The 18,429-nt window shown below is 40.0% G+C and overlaps 1 protein-coding gene across 1 annotated transcript in view; it reads left to right on the top strand.

Annotated features, from left to right (window-relative positions):
• CFAP47 (cilia and flagella associated protein 47) overlaps nt 1–18,429 on the top strand; it is a 635,949-nt gene that overhangs the window by 564,667 nt on the left and 52,853 nt on the right. Inside the window, exons 58-60 of the mRNA XM_074968655.1 lie at nt 4,882–5,041; nt 6,023–6,117; nt 9,828–9,989. Coding sequence (XP_074824756.1) covers nt 4,882–5,041; nt 6,023–6,117; nt 9,828–9,989 — 417 coding nt within the window. The remainder of the gene's footprint in view (nt 1–4,881; nt 5,042–6,022; nt 6,118–9,827; nt 9,990–18,429) is intronic.

Here is an 18,429-nt window from a genome sequence, read left to right as displayed (position 1 = left end):
GAAAGTAGTGGCTTTAAAGACCAGGGAGAGCTAAATTGGTGTCCAGAGCTGTTTTCCAACAAGAGGAAACTGGGGGACAGGGCCTTTACCACTCTTATCCTTCTCTCCAAATCCCTTTGCTGAGCAGTTAACCCTGAAGAGAGAGGAGGGAAAATGAGTCAAAATGAGAGGATAGTGGTTTTTTGTTGTAGCTTCCTAGGTTTTTAAAAAATGAAATCTGAAAAAACAAATTCTATCATGTGGAACTACATTGGTTCCCACATGGTTCGCCGGCAGGGTTGGAACTTGTAAGCCACTGCACAGACCTCTGTCACTTGAGCCAAAGAGAAACAGATAGCAGTAGTAGGCTGTGAACATCTGTGGGTAAGCCACTAGGACTTAAGGAACACATTTATCATTGGGTTTCACAGCCATTTGCTGCCCACAGAAGAATCCTGAGGCTCAGAAATCCTGGTTTCTTGTTCAAGGAGAGTCCATATGGGTGATCCCCTTCAGGTGTGCTTACACCACTGTGCATTTGCTTGGAGATTTTTGTTAGCAGAGCCTGTTTGGCCCACACATGCACCCTACGTGTCCTTGTGCCCCATTCCAAGGACATATAGGTCTGCATGGGAGAACCGCCCTCAGTTCCTTGTCAACCACCTTTGACCTGAGACAGTGTAAAGCTACTCCTGCTCTCCTCAGTTTAGTAGCGTGGGGGGGGGGAAGGGTGAGAAAACCTGGATTTGTGCTGGAAATGGCCCTCCTTGATGATCACTTTAGATAAGCTGTTACGAGCAGGACAGTGGGGTGGGAGGAAGTTTTGTTTCATGGTCTCTGTGTGTATATAATGTCTTCTGCAGTTTCCACAATATGCTATGCATCCGATGAAGTGAGCTGTAGCTCACGAAAGCTCATGCTCAAATAAACTGGTTAGTCTCTAAGGTGCCACAAGTACTCCTTTTCTTTTTTCTTTTTACGAATACAGACTAACACGGCTGTTACTCTGAAACCTAGTTTAGTTTGGTACTAGTTGTTGGGACTACAGTCCCCTCCTTTTTCCTTTCATTTTTTCCTCATTAAGGGGGTTATTCTGAACTTTTGTTCTGGGGTATGCTAGGATCTGTGGATTTTACAAAAACTCTTTCCTGCCTGGAATCTATCTCGGTCAGTTATGGGCATGCTCGGTGTCTTTGCTGTTTGGGAGTCCATCATATCCCCAGTAAGTGCAAAATCTACACCTTCAAAATGAGATCTCAGAAAAACAGGGAGATCAAGTTCAAATTACTGATGACAGAGAAAGCCTTAAGATCAGCTTCTGGCCTCGGTTCTGACAACCACCCATACCCAAGTTTTCAAGTAGTTAGTTCCCCATCTACCTCAGGATCCCAGTCACTGAGAGCCTTGAGGGATACAAGCACTGCTGCTATGTCCACCTCATGGTCTCCGTCATCAAATGCCTCAGGCCACGCAGCATCTGCATTGGTGTTGACAGTACAGAGAACTTTACATTCTAACTCTCTGGGTCATCAATGCACAAGAAAGCTCCAGAGACCTCAGGTCCCAGATGAAATCCCATAAAGGCTCCGATTGGCTTCAGTACGGTGAGGGCACCTAAAGTGTCATACTACAAAACAGGACTTGGCACTGAAGACCTCTTCAATTGTGGATCACTGTACCAGGGCTGATACAGATTCTTCCTCAAAGAGATCTGCACCGCCAGATCTTGATGTACCCCTAGTACCTATACATCATTAAGTACCTCTGCATTGGTATCAGTGGAGTCTGACCTGGGACATTCTTACACCAAGGGTTTGGCATCCGTATCATCGGTACTGAAGCCAACCTCCACAGGATCTTATCTATCTTCCACTTATATACCAATAGTACCACAGCAGCTGAGATTCTCGAAGGACCTCCTTGTCTCCAATGAGCTGGACTCACCATCACTTACCAGTACTTGGCAACTACTCGAATCGAGATTTGCTGGGTCACCGACTCTGCATCTTTCATTTATACCACCTTACTCAGGACTTCCTATATCCAGGATGAGCAGTTGCCATCCCCTTTGGATTATGTTGAGGACGACTCTTCTGACTCTCAGATTTCTGTACAGAGTTCTCCTGTTTATTATGTTTGACATCATTGTACTACCCACACTGACATGGACAGAGGACAGAAGACTTCAACCCCAATAAACCTGGTAAGATCAATAGTGGATGCCTCCTCCTATGTCCTATGAGCCCCCCGGTGGCCTGATTGGGACCCCTTGTGTCCTGTGTCGTCACCAGTTCATGAGATCTTCTAGTCACTCCAGTAGGGAGCAAAATCAAGCACATTCACTCCAGCCTCCACTCCCTCTATCTCAACCGGAAGAGTTGACCAGGGCCACCTTTAACCTGGGCAATTGGAGCGAAAGCACAGGGCGACGAGCTAAAGGGCTCATGGTTTGAAACCTCCCATGTGACCTGATCTGCCAATTGAGAGCCAGTTGGGCTTAAAGAGGCAGTCAGCCAGCCAGCCAGGGAAGAGACAGGCAGCACTGGAGAGGGTGGGCCCAAGCTGCACCTTGACTAGGCACTCAGCCAGATAACTCCTTCGGTGGGAGCAGGGGGTGCCCAGGGCACATTTCCACAGTTGAACAAAATAATGGGGGGGGAGTTATCAGACAATAATTATTTAATGACAGCAGATATTGAGATTCAAAAGTTAAAGCTTTATAATCTTTAAAACACAACATCATATGTCAAAATATACAAAATAAATATCCTTAAATCAAACTAATAACTTCTCAAGCAGCATTTTTACTTTGTCTATCTACAAATTTCAGTTATCAATGGAAATATTTTCTCATCAGTTTCAGCATGTACAATGAAATCTACATTTACAATAAAAATCTAATCCTTCCAAGCCTAGCTATTACAGATAAAAACAAATCTGTTTTTTAAAAGCGCTAAGTGCAATTGAAAAGTGACAGAAAGATGGTACAGAATGGTCACAGCTACCAATGTGTTTCAACCGTGGTGCACTGTAAAATAGTTCAATCTCCAGGCCCATTTAGCCTCTGTTGAAACTGCTGGCTAGGGTGCCATTTGTGATGACGATTTCTGTAATGTAGACTTTTGTCTATGATGTCAACCAAAACAACACTTCATATCGCATACAGCATTTGAGTGCCTTAGGGGCTGACCATATATTGAGCAGGGAGGACCAAAATGCGGCTCATGAGCTACATGCGGCTCTTTTACAGTTAAAATGTAGCTCATGGAGCCCCCCATTTCCCCTCATTCTCCACCTACCAGACGGGGGGGGAGGGGTAGCTTGGGGCTTCTTCCCTGCGGCAGGTTGGTGGGGCTAGGGACTTCTGCCCCACAGAGAGGGGGGTTTCAGGGCATCAGCCCCATGGGGCTCACCTGCCAGGGCTCAGGGCTTCAGCAGGAGGGGACAGAAGCCCTGAACCCTGGCAGGCGCATCCCGTCTCTCAGACTTCTGAAGATTGTCGTTTGCAGCTCAGAGGGTCAGTAAGTTTGGCCACCCCTGCACTGTAGTATTTAGTGCTTTGTGTTACAGTGCAGTGACTATTGCAGCCTGATCAAGTTAGAGCAGGTCTTAGTCTGCTTTCAACATAGTGCAGGGGTTCCAGCATGCACAGAGCTGCAGCAGGAGCGAGCAAAGGTGAGTGATATGTGTGCATGCATGTACACACACATGTCCCTGACTTCACTCTGTGAAATCTGGCTACCCTCCAGAATCTAGCCCATCGTATATCCATTCATTTCTGCAGTAATAGTCTGAGCACTGTACAAATTTATATTTTAACTTGTTTAACAGAAATTAAGATCTTGATAACTTGATCTTTAAAAAACAGAAAATCTGACACAAAATACAGTAATTAGAAAACGAGTTAGCAGAGGTTCAAACCTAGTATTTAATTGAGTATGAGGAAAGAGAACGTATATTGCTACTTCATTTCCAAGTACTTATTTCACTGCTAACTACTAGCTTTGCTACAGACCAAAAATCAAGCTGCATGAAGAAATGTACTACCACTGAAGTGATTAAACATGAATCTCCCAGGATAAAATAATACCATTACTAAAATGAAGGTCATGCTCAGAGGACCCTCTTTAGAAGATTTTCTTCTGGGAAAGCTGGAAACTTATACCAGGTTTTACAGTTTATATATTTCAAATAAAACTTTGGTAGGTAAACATTTCTGTGAAATCAAAAGATCATTCAAAATAGTGGTTTAAAGCACCCAGTACAGAATTTGAATGTTCCACTTGAGGTTGCAGTTACCTGCCCAAATGTACTAATTATTTCCTCTCATACAAAATATTTATCATTACATAAAGGCAAATCAGAAAAAACAGTTTAGCCATGTGTAGATGTGACAGTTATAAAGAATTGTTTTTGATAGTATTAAATCCAAACATTCACAATTCATGAGTCAGACCCCAAAAGATCATGGGATCACCTTAAAATTATGACTTAAAATACATATTTTGCATACTTAATTCACCTCTAGGTTTTTGAGCCTGCAAGGTGCCTTCTGGTCACATTTGCAAGCTTTTCTCCACGACTATGAAGGTTAGAAACTTTTTTTTTTAAATGAGAGCTTGGATTTTCAAGTAAGCACTTGTCTCCAGGAGCTGGGGTTTTAAGTAAAGCATGCATTTGTACATCTCATTGTGAGCAACAATATATTATTTGACTACTTGCAATAAAAGGTTAAAGTAATTTTGTTCCAGTTGAGAAAATAGTCCTTTATGATAAAGGCCAAACTAAATATTCTGTGGGATAGACAAAGATAAATGTATAAATAGAAAGTGACTAAATGACTCAAAGCTTTCAAAATATGCCTTTACCACCTTAGTGACAAACTGTTGTATTATTTTACAGCAATCCCACTACCTCCAAAAGGTAAACTGGACATCCCGGTATTGTTTGTGCCTGACACAATGAAATTGTATGAAGCTGTGGTGATTGTTCATGTAGTGAAGGAGAATGGTGAAAACTGGCCCTATGATGATCCTGCTGAATTAAACAAAGAACTGAAAAGGTAATTATGGTGATAGGAAAAAATCACTGTTGAACATATTCAGCCAATGGTCAACTTTTTCCCTCAGACATATGCATACAACTCCTATTACCTTCAGATGAAATTGCATGTGTATTTTTTAAGGGCAGAAATTTGTCAGTCTGTGAGATGTTTCTATGTAAGTGTTTAAATATCCAAACAAAGAACTGCAATGGTAGCTAGCACTCCGTCAGCTTGAATACCTGCTTTTCATGTTCTTAAATTTGGAAACTCAAGAGAATTCCTTGTCACTGCTTTTAGGTATATTAGATGAACAACAGTTGGATTCTTCCGTTATTCTTTGAACTAATTTGAATTAGTTCCAAATTTGAACTAATAATAAATCAGTAAATATCCTTTTGATATATTTGTGTAAGCAATTATCAGAGATATATTTGGCTTTATTCTGATTCCATTTTTGTTGATTTTCCACTAATATAACTACCAAATTCAATGAACTTGCTCCATATTTGCACTGACATAAGTGAGAGCAGATCAGACCGTGTTCTCATATCCTGAATACACAGCTCAATTCTCAGTTCTCTTGTGTGATAAATTCACATCTTTGCAAAGTGGGTGTAAAACACTACCATTCTGATTTGGTTCCATTTTACATCCACTTTGCAGTTGCTGTGCATAGCTCTTAATGATTGCATAAGATGCGAGGGAATGGAAAATAATCAGGCACATTGAGAACTTTGGAGTCCAGGATAATTTAAGTAGAAAAGGGAGTGAGCCCCGTGAAAGAACTCAAGAAATATGACCACAAACCAAAATAACAAACATATCTGAAAGGATTATTTCCATGTTTTTTCCGCCTTTAGACTAAATAAGGCTTTCATAGTGTCTCAAGTTGGGCACCCAAAGTTCCTAGTCTTGGCCACAGTTTTAAGTTAGCATCAATAACATCAGTTTCTCAGCTATTCTAAGTTAATTACATATTTTACTTGAATTTCCAAACAGCATCACCATGTCAGAGAATGGGGAAATCCATGGAATATGCTGGATTTACCCAATTCATGGAATCCCTGAAGCACAACCGTGTAAATCAGCACCAGGTATGTAATAGCTGAAAAGCCACAAACATAAGAACTGTAATAAAATCAAAACAGTTGCTTGCCTTTTGACATCTAACCCTTGGAACTTGCATCATGCAGAAGGCTGACACAGGTAGATTTCAGCTTGTATGTGCAGAACACCTTTGCAAATATGTGAGGAGAGCAGAATATTGAATCAGCATCCACTGAGTAAATCTGACAGAAGAATTTTGCTACTTATCCTAAAGCAAACTCTGAAGGAAGATTGCAAATCATTTTAATTTTTCCATAACACTCCTGGGAAAACTAATTTGCACTAAATGATATAGACTAATATTTATGGGATTTTTGTTTTAGCTCACTTTGGAAATAAATAGGGCATCATTTGCTACTAAATTAAATACATCTATTTCTTAATCACAGTATAACTTCAGAATTGGTTTACTTTAAATTCTGTTAAATAACATGGACATTGTGAACTGGTTTAGACACTAATAGCCTTCATAAAAGCACTGCCTGTGAGTAGATAAAGGCACTTGAAAATTTTCTGGTCAATTTTATACTGAATCTCCCTTTGGCAAATAACAACAACCCTATGTTAGTATGGGAAGATAATGAGAGATGTCTTGAGGATTAAAATGATTGAATTTAATAGGAATATATATTATTTGTACTGTCATTGTTCTAATTTGTTTAAGGACCTTTAACTTGCAGTCAGATGCCAATGTGATATTAATTAGAGCTTTCATCTCACTAATTTCCACTTTATTCATTAAAGGAGGGAAGCAGAATATTATCAAATATTCCACTTGTGCCCTGTATGACACCATTATAACTTTTCTCATTAGCATGAAAACTATGTGTACAAAAGGTGAATGCTTTTGTTCTTATTTTAAAACTTTAGTGTACTATGAAACCAGCAAGTATTGAGATCAATATCTCTTTTCTTTAGGCCATTGTTTTCACTAGGTATGGTAACTATACATTAAAAATGTTAGCATTAATAAATTGCTTAAGTGACATACTACTGTATATAATTGGAAGCTGTCACATCTTAAATTTTAAATTTCTAAAAGCTGTTATGAAAACTCAGAATATTTATAACTGGTTCTGTTGCCATGTAAATTATGCACAATACATATGTGTAGTTCACACCAACATCTTTTCATTTATTCTGAATATCAATAGCCTTTAATGGCAATTTAGTAACAATTATTTATATACTGTGAGTTCTCTTTCCATTGCACAATCCACAGTTATAAATGGACTGTACTTTATCCTTCTAAATATAGGCCCCAATTCAGCAAAGCACTTAAGCACTTTACATATGTACTTACGTCCCATTATAGATGTGCCGTTGACCGATTGTGGCCCATAGCAAGTAATCTTCTAGGAATCCATTTTTTTCATTAACTTGTTATCCTAAATAGAAGGATTATCTTGTTTTTTCTTTGGAAATAGTATGATTAAAATTGCCTACAAACTACAGGCTGTGATGTCAAAACTTCAGACTGTTGCTCTGGTTGATTAGAGAGAGCCTCGTCCTTCTTTGCATCCCAAGAGAGTTCTGTAAAATGTTTGACTTAGTACCACACAACATGACTATAAAAAGTTGCCTTGTATAAAATTAATGTAGTACATATTAGATTAAAAAGTAGCTAATAGATAGTTCTCCAATGGTAACTGTAAATGGGGAATCATTATCCAAAGGCAGTGTCCAGAGACTGAGTCCAGGGGACAGGCTGTGGATAAACCCAACAGGGTCAGGATTATGCACTGGGATCTCTGAATTTTTAGTTGGACTTTTGTAACCCTGGAAGGGGGTTGAATGTAAGTGTTCCCTGGCCAGAGGGGTAATTCACCAAGAAAAGATATGGTAGAACCAGATCAACTGACTAGAGGGTGCACTAGAGTAAAAGATCCCCTGAAACTCCGTGACCTGACACCAGGAGGCACGAAAGCAGTGATTGAACCATATACAGGGACTGTATCCTGGAAAGCAGTGACTCTGAAAAGGATTTAGAGTTCTGGTAAATAACCAACTGATCAGAAGCTTCTAGTGCAATGCTGTGGCAAAAAGGACTGGTGTGATTCTTGAATATGTAAACAGGGAAATACGAAGTAGGAATAGGGAAGTGATATTACCTGTGTCTACAGTATTGATGAAACCATTATGGGAACACTGTCCCGTTCTGATTTCCAGACTTCATAAAGTACTGTATGTTGAAAAATTGGAAAGTGGTCAGAAAGGAGTTACAAGAATGATATAAGTTCTGGAAATCCTGCCTTTTCGTGAGAAATGTGGGAATCTAAGTCTATTTATCATATCAAAGAGAAGGTTAAGAGGTGACTTGATCATGCTCTATAGGTACCTATGTGGGAAGAATATAGTAGAGGGATTTGTAATCTATCAAACAAAGGAATAACAAGAGCCAATGGCTAGAAGCTGAAGCTAGGTAAATTCAGGCTAGAATTAAGGTCTACATTTTAAACAGTGAAGGTAATTAGCCATTGAAATAACTTATCAAGGGATGTGGTGGATTCTCCATCACTTGAAGACTTTAAATCCAGTTTGGATGTCTTTCTAAAAGATACACTGTAGCCCAAACAGAAGTTATGGTCTTGGTGCAGGCAGTACTAGGTAAAATTCTATGGACTGTATTATGCTGGAAGTTAAACTAGATGATCATAATTGTTCCTTCTAACCTAAAAATCTATGACTATATAAAGTCACTGCTAATCATCTGTGTGGATAAAAAAAATCTTTTGCTTTTTCATAATCACAGAATAAATAATTCTTTTGATATTCACTTGGGCATAATTTTGAAGGAAAGAACATTGATTTTTAAAACTGAGAAACAGATAATCAGCTCTTTGTCCAAGTCTATGTGGATTTTGAGACATCTGGAAATTTCTGAATCATTTTATCTGGGAACATAATACTGCCCTTCAATTTCTAGATCTAATTTACTAATCTTTCATGGTGTTGAAAGAATTATAATCAAGAAGGTTTTACAGACTACAATACACTGGATAAAACACCCTTGTATTGAAAATTGAAACATTTTTCAGGGGAGGATTATAATAATTTACAGAATTCAAGGAAGTCATATTTAATATTAAAATTCCTTTACTTCACATATTTAAAGGAAACTAAAGTTGCAAAATTTTAAATCTTAGTATGTTTCTTTAAAACTGTTTTAAATGTTCTCTAAAACTTCAACTCTGAGCAACAGCATGTTGTCTTAAATTAAGATATAAAAAAAATTCATTTTCAGTTTCCACAACTATTAACTTTCTTTTGAATTTCTTTTTTTCTGCAGCACCTATTTTTACTTCCAATTAAAATATTTTAAATGATACTATACCGTTTTATTTTCAAATGAATTTAAATTAAATTTCTAAATTTCATAATTGCAAAGAAATTGCAGAGATTTCTTTTCAAGTGTTATTTGAGAAGCAGCTGTGGAAATTAATTACTTAGTCCAGAATGTTTTTTCAATAAATTGAGCAACATCTTACCATGCGTTTTTATCAGACAGAATATGAAGGGAACAGTAAGACTGGCTCCTCTTCACAATTTCAGTCCCAATTGGGGTAATTGAATACCTGGTATTAGCATCTTTCTAAAGATATCCCACCCTTATATTTTTAGTTATTTTGTTAAAATCAAAAAACTAATTTTTCAGGAAAGTAACATTTTACAAAAATCGATCCCTTCTTTCCTGTAGCTGTTGTATGCTGTCAAGCCAGAAACAGAGTGGAGGAGCGAGTGGAAGTTCTGTTAACTGGTGTGGTTTCTGGAACAACTGCTATGCCAGCAGAAAGAAATGTTGCAATCACCACTAAAAATAAGACACCCAGTGTCCAGGATGAAGTTCAAGTTACTGCTGGTAAGAAAGCACAGTACAGCAGATACTTCAAGTTATAGTGCACTCTGCAAATAATACACTATCTAGAGCCTGGTCCTGTCTTTGAAAAGAGATGGGGACTTGCTTCCAAAAGCAAGAAAATCTCTACTACATACTGGACCTAACAAATACCCTAATAGGCATATAACAGTAAGCATATGTCTGGGGGTGCGTATTGGTGGACTTGTAAACCAGGCGGAGATGCTTATTATTTTTGCACCAATCACCAGTCTCAGATCTGAGGCTGGCTTCCCATTTACTATCCAGTGAATAATTACCTAACTTAGGCTTTGTTTGTATTCATGAGCATGTGCAGTACAGCGTTACCTGATTAAAAAGGTGTGGCTTGCATAAACCCTGAGATGAGTAGTAAATGCATATATGCTGGATATGAAGGGAGACATCTGTGTGTGGGTTGTCCTGTTTATATGCCACATTCCCCACCACTGGGCCTGTTACCTGCAATAATGTGAGCTGAGTAGGGGCAGTAAAGTTAAACAAAAGATCACTGCTGCTCACTTGTTTCATCAGCCCAGGATATGATATAAGTTAATTTCCTCTGGGATCTTTTTGTACTCCTCTCATAGTAACAATTTCAGAGAGAGAAGGGGCGGGGAGGATGTTGTAAGTACCTGGAGAGACAGAGAGAGAGAGAGAGAGAGAGAGAGAGTCTGCACAGGCTACAGTACTTGTTTTCTGTACCTAGTGAGACCCTGCACCAGAGCAAATTTCCCTTACACTTAACAATATTTCCTAAATCCTTAAGCTCTGTTTGAATAGCCTGACAAACGGGGCCAAATCCAACCTCTCTGCAAGTGGATGCAATTTCAACTGAAATCAATGGGAGTTGTGCTTGCTTGTGCCAGGGCTGAATTTGACCCACTGCGTTGATGCTCAGCTCTTCAAATATCACCTTTAGCAATTCCCAAATTGTAGTCACAGTGGATGAAATTGTATGTTTTTACCCAGTTCTTTATCTTTTTACAATAGTAGTATATCCCTTACACATCAGACAGAAATTCTGCTTTTAGATAAACTCACACTACTCCCATGAAAGTTAGAGTGAGAGTGTGGGATCAGAATTTGATCTTAAGGAGCTGAATTTTCTATGGGAGCTCAATCTGACTTCTCAGTTTGCACCGACAGTGTTATACTTGCAATCAGTTGAAGATGCAAATGTTAGAATGTAGACATCTCCCCAACGTTACAGATGTAAAAGCATGTAGCACCACAAATCAGGGGGTGTTATCTTTGAATCCACAAATGAGTGTGCCCTGAAAATTGCATCTAGACTTGATTGTGGATACAAAATTATAGAGGCGTTTTATGAAACATTCATCCTAAAAATGTTCTCTGAATAAGTAAACAAGGCCTGCTCAGGAGAGGAGTGGGGTTGTAAAGTGGCTTTAATCTACCTTTACACTGGGAGGAGGGACAACCCAACCACCACCCACCCCACACACACAAAACCCTGCCCTCCACAGCCCCTGCACTGGGGAAGCCAAGATGGGTGGCAGTGTGAGAGTTGCCATTGCAGTTTTACACCACCCCAGGATCCACTCTAAGGGCCAGTTAAGTTAGCTTTGTGGTTGATTTGTACCACTTGAGCCAGGCCCAGACCTTGTCCTGTGAATTTTTCTGTTGTACATTAACACTGTTTTACAGAAAGTCCTGTGCTAGGTAACTTTATTACAATTCATTGTGAAATCTGCAAGAATTTCCCCTAAAATTGTCTAATTTCTTCTTTCTGGGTTGGTTTATTGTGCAAATATTGGACAGCAGAACTGAATATCTGAGGTCACTGACTCCAGACTTTTTAATAGTCTGTCTTTTGTGTAATGTCTATGAAACCAGGAGGGGAGTGGAGGGTGAATAACAGATACTTAATCTAGTACTGCACAATTCAGGATAACCAACACTGTGTGGACAGTAGGCTCTGCAGATTAGCTTCCTTGTATTCACATTTTACAAAACAATAGAATTAAGTCTAGAAAAATATGCTCTGTAATTCCCAGCATATAATCTTGTCTCTCTTTAGTTGTAAATATTATCACATGACCTTATTTAGCCCTGAAAGAGCTGTTGTATATCAAAGTATAAAGGTATATTTCTTAAAAATAGAATAACATGGCCGTAGTCTTTATAATTGTATCATATATGAACAGTAGTCATTTTAAACATTACTATATCTAATTCCCCAATACTATGGCATTTAAATTGAAATGAATAATGTGACTTCAGCAAATAAGAGACAACATTCTGAAACACTAGCAGATGCCTGATGTGCATGTTTTTTGCATGGCAATAATATTTCATATTTAACACTAGCTTCTGCATGTATTGCAAGACACTGATTTGGGACATTACTCTTTTCAGACAAGGAGTATGGTGATGAAATGCTTTGGCAACAAAGGTACGAAGATCATTTATGGCTCTGGCAGTTTCCAGAATGCTGTCAATGACATTATAATGTCATTATTCCTAGATGAATTTGATACCTGTCGAGGAATCAAATTTAATAGTACTATTATATGTTCTGCAGACTACCAGTAATAGCATAAATAAAAGTGTAAAGCTCTAAGATAACAGCTTGGCAAGCTGTTTTTCATTTTTTTCCCTTCTGAAACAGTGATCCATCAGAGTATGTATGTGATGTGTAGTAAGCAATTTTTATATCCAAAGATAGATGATGATAATTACAGGCAGAGCAGATTTGAACAGCTACTACTGTGTTTCAGTATTTAAATAATTTGGACAAGAATAAACCCTTGAGATGTGAAAATTTCAAGCAGCTCACAGACCTTCAAAGAATTATCAGTCTAGCCCATTCAGCATGATTTTGATTTAAATAGAACATTATTTTAATTCATTTTAAAAAGAGGGGATATCTTAGCACTATACAGTTGTAATGACATTACACGGCATTTAAAAGTCCCACAGATTCAATGCCATAATGATCCTACAGTTAAAAGGTTACTATTTACAGTACAGTATCAGATATAGGATTTCAGTCAGATAAGCCTTGTTGAATATATTGACAACTAAAATACAGATAGTTGGTGTTGTCAGATGTTTTTAAATCCACTGTAAATAAAATACAGCTTATTTTAAGGAACCACTACTGTATAGGCCCTTAGGGCCAGATTTTTAAAGAATTATAGATGCCTTTAAAAGCCGAGCTCTTAGTCCTTTATGGGGATTGTTTTATAATGTGCTTTGTTATTTTAATAAGTAACCATCAAAATAGTTTAATTCTGAAAAGCAGAGATGGTATGTGCCCAGTAGCTACTTCTCTTCAGTGTTTTTACCTATGCAATGAATGTTAAGATAGTGTAATTGTTGCAATGAATGAGACACCCATGACAGATCAGTGATCTGATGTGGTGTTAACAGCCTAACTCCTACAGTATATAGACTTCCCATAATATTGTGTTATACTAAAAAAAAACAAAAACCTGCTACTGAAGCTAAGTATCCTATACTATAAGATCTTCTAAAGTTCCTTAGGAGTATCATCTTAGCTAACCCTGCTCCAATTTAGGAAGTCATGGGTTGTGGAATATCAGATGTGGGAACTTTGAAGCAAAGCAGTGTGCTTGGTGTGGTCATTGGCACCCAAATACCCACAAAGATGTTTCAGTTCACACTATTTTAATTGAGGTGCAGGATCTGGGAACAAATCAGAAATATTGGTTGTAATTTAGCATGGCCTTTCATTTTTCCTGGGTGCTTCATAATTGTCTTCATGACAATTACAAAATTAAATCAACACTATTCTTTGCTTAGTTGGTGTGCTCCTCATTTTCTGCCCCCCAAAAATAAATTTGTTGCAGCTGATAGATCTTCGACTGACAGTACTGGAAGGAGTTGCAGACTCTTGTTAATCCTCGGGGGTAGTGGGGGGGAGAGCACAAACAACGTCAGTGCAAGTTTTTTAGTGATCGGTCCTTGACCTTTCTACTAAGTCTGTCAACTTTGGGTGTTATTTTCTGTGAAACACACTCTTCTCCACTAGGTATTGTTAGGGACCCAGCCTTAGGTGGTCTTGCCTAGTGGTCAGAGCAGGAGTCAGGTCTAGTGGGTACAGCAGGTGTCCAGCTTGGGGAAATAAGTCGGGGTTGAGCCATAGTCGGGTAGTGATCAATGGCTCCATGTCTAGTTGGCAGACAGTATCAAGCGGAGTGCCCCAAGGGTCGGTCCCGGGGCCGGTTTTGTTCAATATCTTCATAAATGATCTGGAGGATGGTGTGGATTGCACCCTCAGCAAGTTTGCAGACGACACTAAACTGGGAGGAGTGGTAGATACACTGGAGGGTAGGGATAGGATACAGAGGGACCTAGACAAATTGGAGGATAGGGCCAAAAGAAATCTGATGAGGTTCAACAAGGACAAGTGCAGAGTCCTGCACTTAGGATGGAAGAATCCCATGCACCACTACAGACTAGGGACCGAATGGCTAGGCAGCAGTTCTGCAGAAAAGGACCTAGGGGTTACAGTGGACGAGAAGCTAGATATGAGTCAACAGTGTGCCCTTGTTGCCAAGAAGGCCAATGGCATTTTGGGATGTATAAGTAGGGGCATTGCCAGCAGATCGAGGGACGTGATCGTTCCCCTCTATTCGACATTGGTGAGGCCTCATCTGGAGTACTGTGTCCAGTTTTGGGCCCCACACTACAAGAAGGATGTGGAAAAATTGGAGAGAGTCCAGCGGAGGGCAACAAAAATGATTAGGGGACTGGAACACATGACTTATGAGGAGAGGCTGAGGGAACTGGGATTGTTTAGTCTACAGAAGAGAAGAATGGGGGGGGATTTGATAGCTGCTTTCAACTAGCTGAAAGGGGGTTCCAAAGAGGATGGATCTAGACTGTTCTCATTGGTAGCGGATGACAGGACAAGGAGTAATGGTCTCAAGTTGCAGTGGGGCAGATTTAGGTTGGATATCAGGAAAATCTTTTTCACTAGGAGGGTGGTGAAGCACTGGAATGCGTTACCTAGGGAGGTGGTGGAATCTCCTTCCTTAGAAGTTTTTAAGGTCAGGCTTGACAAAGCCCTGGCTGGGATAATTTAATTGGGGATCGCTCCTGCGTTGAGCAGGGGGTTGGACTAGATGACCTCCTGAGGTCCCTTCCAACCCTGATATTCTATGATTCTATGAAATGCCAGAGCTGAGGGTCAAGCCAGAGTCAGTCAGAAGTCGGAGCCAGGGTTCATAGCCAGCGCTGGTAACTGATGGTTGGAGGTGAGGCACAGAGCAGGAGTACAGGGGGAATCAGGAGCATAGGCAAGATTGAGGAAGGAGCTAGGAGAGGAGCAGGAAAAAAGGAACATAGTTGGGTGCAGGGTACAGAATGCAGGCAAAATCAGAGTCCAATGTAGCAGCAAGCGGGAATGACCTAGTTGCCTGGAAAACTTCTTGTGCCTCCCTCTGCTTGCAAACACAGTCTTGGAATTATAGGATAACTTGTCATGGGGATTGAAAGTTTGTAACTGACTTTGCTAAACATCATGGTTTATTCATAACTCCCCCTATAAAAGCCAAGAACTGGCCTTTGTGTCTCTTGCAAACCAGGGCCACAGGTCCCTCAATTTTGGGAAGGACCCCCAGTGACTTCTATAGCCATGGGGAGCAGTGCTGTTCAGATTGCTGCTGATGGCACAGATAACAAGGTCCCGTTTTCACTGCATCAGAGCTGCCTACTTTGCTGAGCAACCAGGTGACCTCTGGGTAAATGGAGAGACACTAATAGCATCTAGTTAATTAAATATGATTTTTCTGGTCGTCTTAATCCAGGTTATATCGCTGACTCACTCTGTGGCCTTCATCAAGGCACTTACTCTGTGTTTTTCTGTTTATAAAACAGGCATAAAGGTACTTACATTTTATAAAGAGGTATTATGGCAATTAGTTAGTTAATGTTTGAAAAGAACTAAGTACTAAAATTCACTAGGATGCTCCAGTGACTGAGGGAGCATGATAGTAATCAGTCCACCAGTTTAGACAATTGCCAATGCCATTAATAAAAATAGTAATAAAGTACAGGTACAAATGAGCATTAGGGTCCCACATGTGCTGGGCACTCTAAACATAGAATAAAGGACAGTCCTTGCCCCAAGGAACTTACATGTTGGCAACTATGCACTGACTCTACCAAAAGCAACTGGGTGCTTTGCTTCTCACAAAGGAGACTGGTGGGATCATGAAGATCCCCACCCACAAACACACACCATTAAAAAAATAAAATTACTTCACTAAGACTAGGAGTACTTGTGGCACCTTAGAGACTAACCAATTTATTTGAGCATAAGCTTTCGTGAGCTACAGCTCACTTCATCAGATGCATACTGTGGAAAGTACAGAAGATCTTTTTATACACACAAACCATGAAAAAAATGGGTGTTTACCACTACAAAAGGTTTTCTCTCCCCCCACCCCACTCTCCTGCTGGTAATAGCTTATCTAAAGTGATCACTCTCCTTACAATGTGTATGATAATCAAGTTGGGCCATTTCCAGCACAAATCCAGGTTTTCTTCCCCCCCCCCCCCACAAACCTACTCTCCTGTTGGTAATAGCTTATCTAAAGTGATCACTCTCCTTACAATGTGTATGATGATCAAGGTGGGCCATCTGCAGCACAAATCCAGGGTTTAACAAGAACATCTGAGGGGGGGGGTAGGAAAAAACAAGGGGAAATAGGTTACCTTGCATAATGACTTAGCCACTCCCAGTCTCTATTCAAGCCTAAGTTAATTGTATCCAATTTGCAAATGAATTCCAATTCAACAGTTTCTCGCTGGAGTCTGGTTTTGAAGTTTTTCTGTTGTAATATCGCAACTTCCATGTCTGTAATCGCGTGACCAGAGAGATTGAAGCGTTCTCCGACTGGTTTATGAATGTTATAATTCTTGACATCTGATTTGTGTCCATTTATTCTTTTACGTAGAGACTGTCCAGTTTGACCAATGTACATGGCAGAGGGGCATTGCTGGCACATATCACATCGGTGGATGTGCAGGTGAACGAGCCTCTGATAGTGTGGCTGATGTTATTAGGCCCTATGATGGTGTCCCCTGAATAGATATGTGGGCACAGTTGGCAACGGGCTTTGTTGCAAGGATAGGTTCCTGGGTTAGTGGTTCTGTTGTGTGGTATGTGGTTGCTGGTGAGTATTTGCTTCAGGTTGGGGGGCTGTCTGTAGGCAAGGACTGGCCTGTCTCCCAAGATTTGTGAGAGTGTTGGGTCATCCTTCAGGATAGGTTGTAGACCCTTAATAATGCATTGGAGGGGTTTTAGTTGGGGGCTGAAGGTGATGGCTAGTGGCGTTCTGTTATTTTCTTTGTTAGGCCTGTCCTGTAGTAGGTGACTTCTGGGAACGCTTCTGGCTCTATCAATCTGTTTCTTCACTTCCGCAGGTGGGTATTGTAGTTGTAAGAATGCTGGATAGAGATCTTGTAGGTGTTTGTCTCTGTCTGAGGGGTTGGAGCAAATGCGGTTGTATCGCAGAGCTTGGCTGTAGACAATGGATCATGTGGTGTGGTCAGGGTGAAAGCTGGAGGCATGTAGGTAGGAATAGCGGTCAGTAGGTTTCCGGTATAGGGTGGTGTTTATGTGACCATCGTTTATTAGCACTGTAACGTCCAGGAAGTGGATCTCTTGTGCTGGAAATGGCCCAACTTGATTATCATACACATTGTAAGGAGAATGATCACTTTAGATAAGCTATTATCAGCAGGAGAGTGGGGTGGGGGGAGAGAAAACCTTTTGTAGTGGTAAACACCCATTTTTTCCATGGTTTGTGTGTATAAAAAGATCTTCTGTACTTTCCACAGTATGCATCCGATGAAGTGAGCTGTAGCTCACGAAAGCTTATGCTCAAATAAATTGGTTAGTCTCTAAGGTGCCACAAGTACTCCTTTTCTTTTTGCGAATACAGACTAACACGGCTGTTACTCTGAAACCGTTCACTAAGACTGTGTATTCTAACCAATCATCTTGTTGGTCTTTTCATGGTATACAAGACACAGTTACATTGGGGAGTAAAAAAAAAAAATATGTCAGTGTTACCCCAAAATGTGGCCCCAAGGCACTCCAATACTGGTCTCCTATAATTATAAATTGATTGTTAATTTATTCCGCCCATTTGGGCAGAAAGTTGGTGACCCACTCTAAAGGAATTGCCAGGGTATTGCCAGGAGGTTTGACTCCGACCCGCAAAGGAGTCTCCAGAGCAGGCTAATCCTGCTAAACCTTGAAAGGACACGGATACAGCGCTCCGCTCAAAGGATTGTCATACAAGTAGTAGTTCTTCAAAAACATTTTTATTTATTGAGAGAAAATTAGGTGGTTACTGTATATTCAGTAAAGCAAGAAAGAAAGAAAGCAGTACAGTATATAACAGGCAGTAAAGCACAATTACAT

This window comes from Natator depressus, chromosome 1 (assembly GCF_965152275.1).
Source record: "Natator depressus isolate rNatDep1 chromosome 1, rNatDep2.hap1, whole genome shotgun sequence".
NCBI classification, from domain to species: Eukaryota; Metazoa; Chordata; order Testudines; family Cheloniidae; genus Natator; species Natator depressus.
The sequence above is the reverse complement of the archived record's forward strand: the minus strand, read 5'-3'. Positions and strand labels throughout refer to the sequence as shown.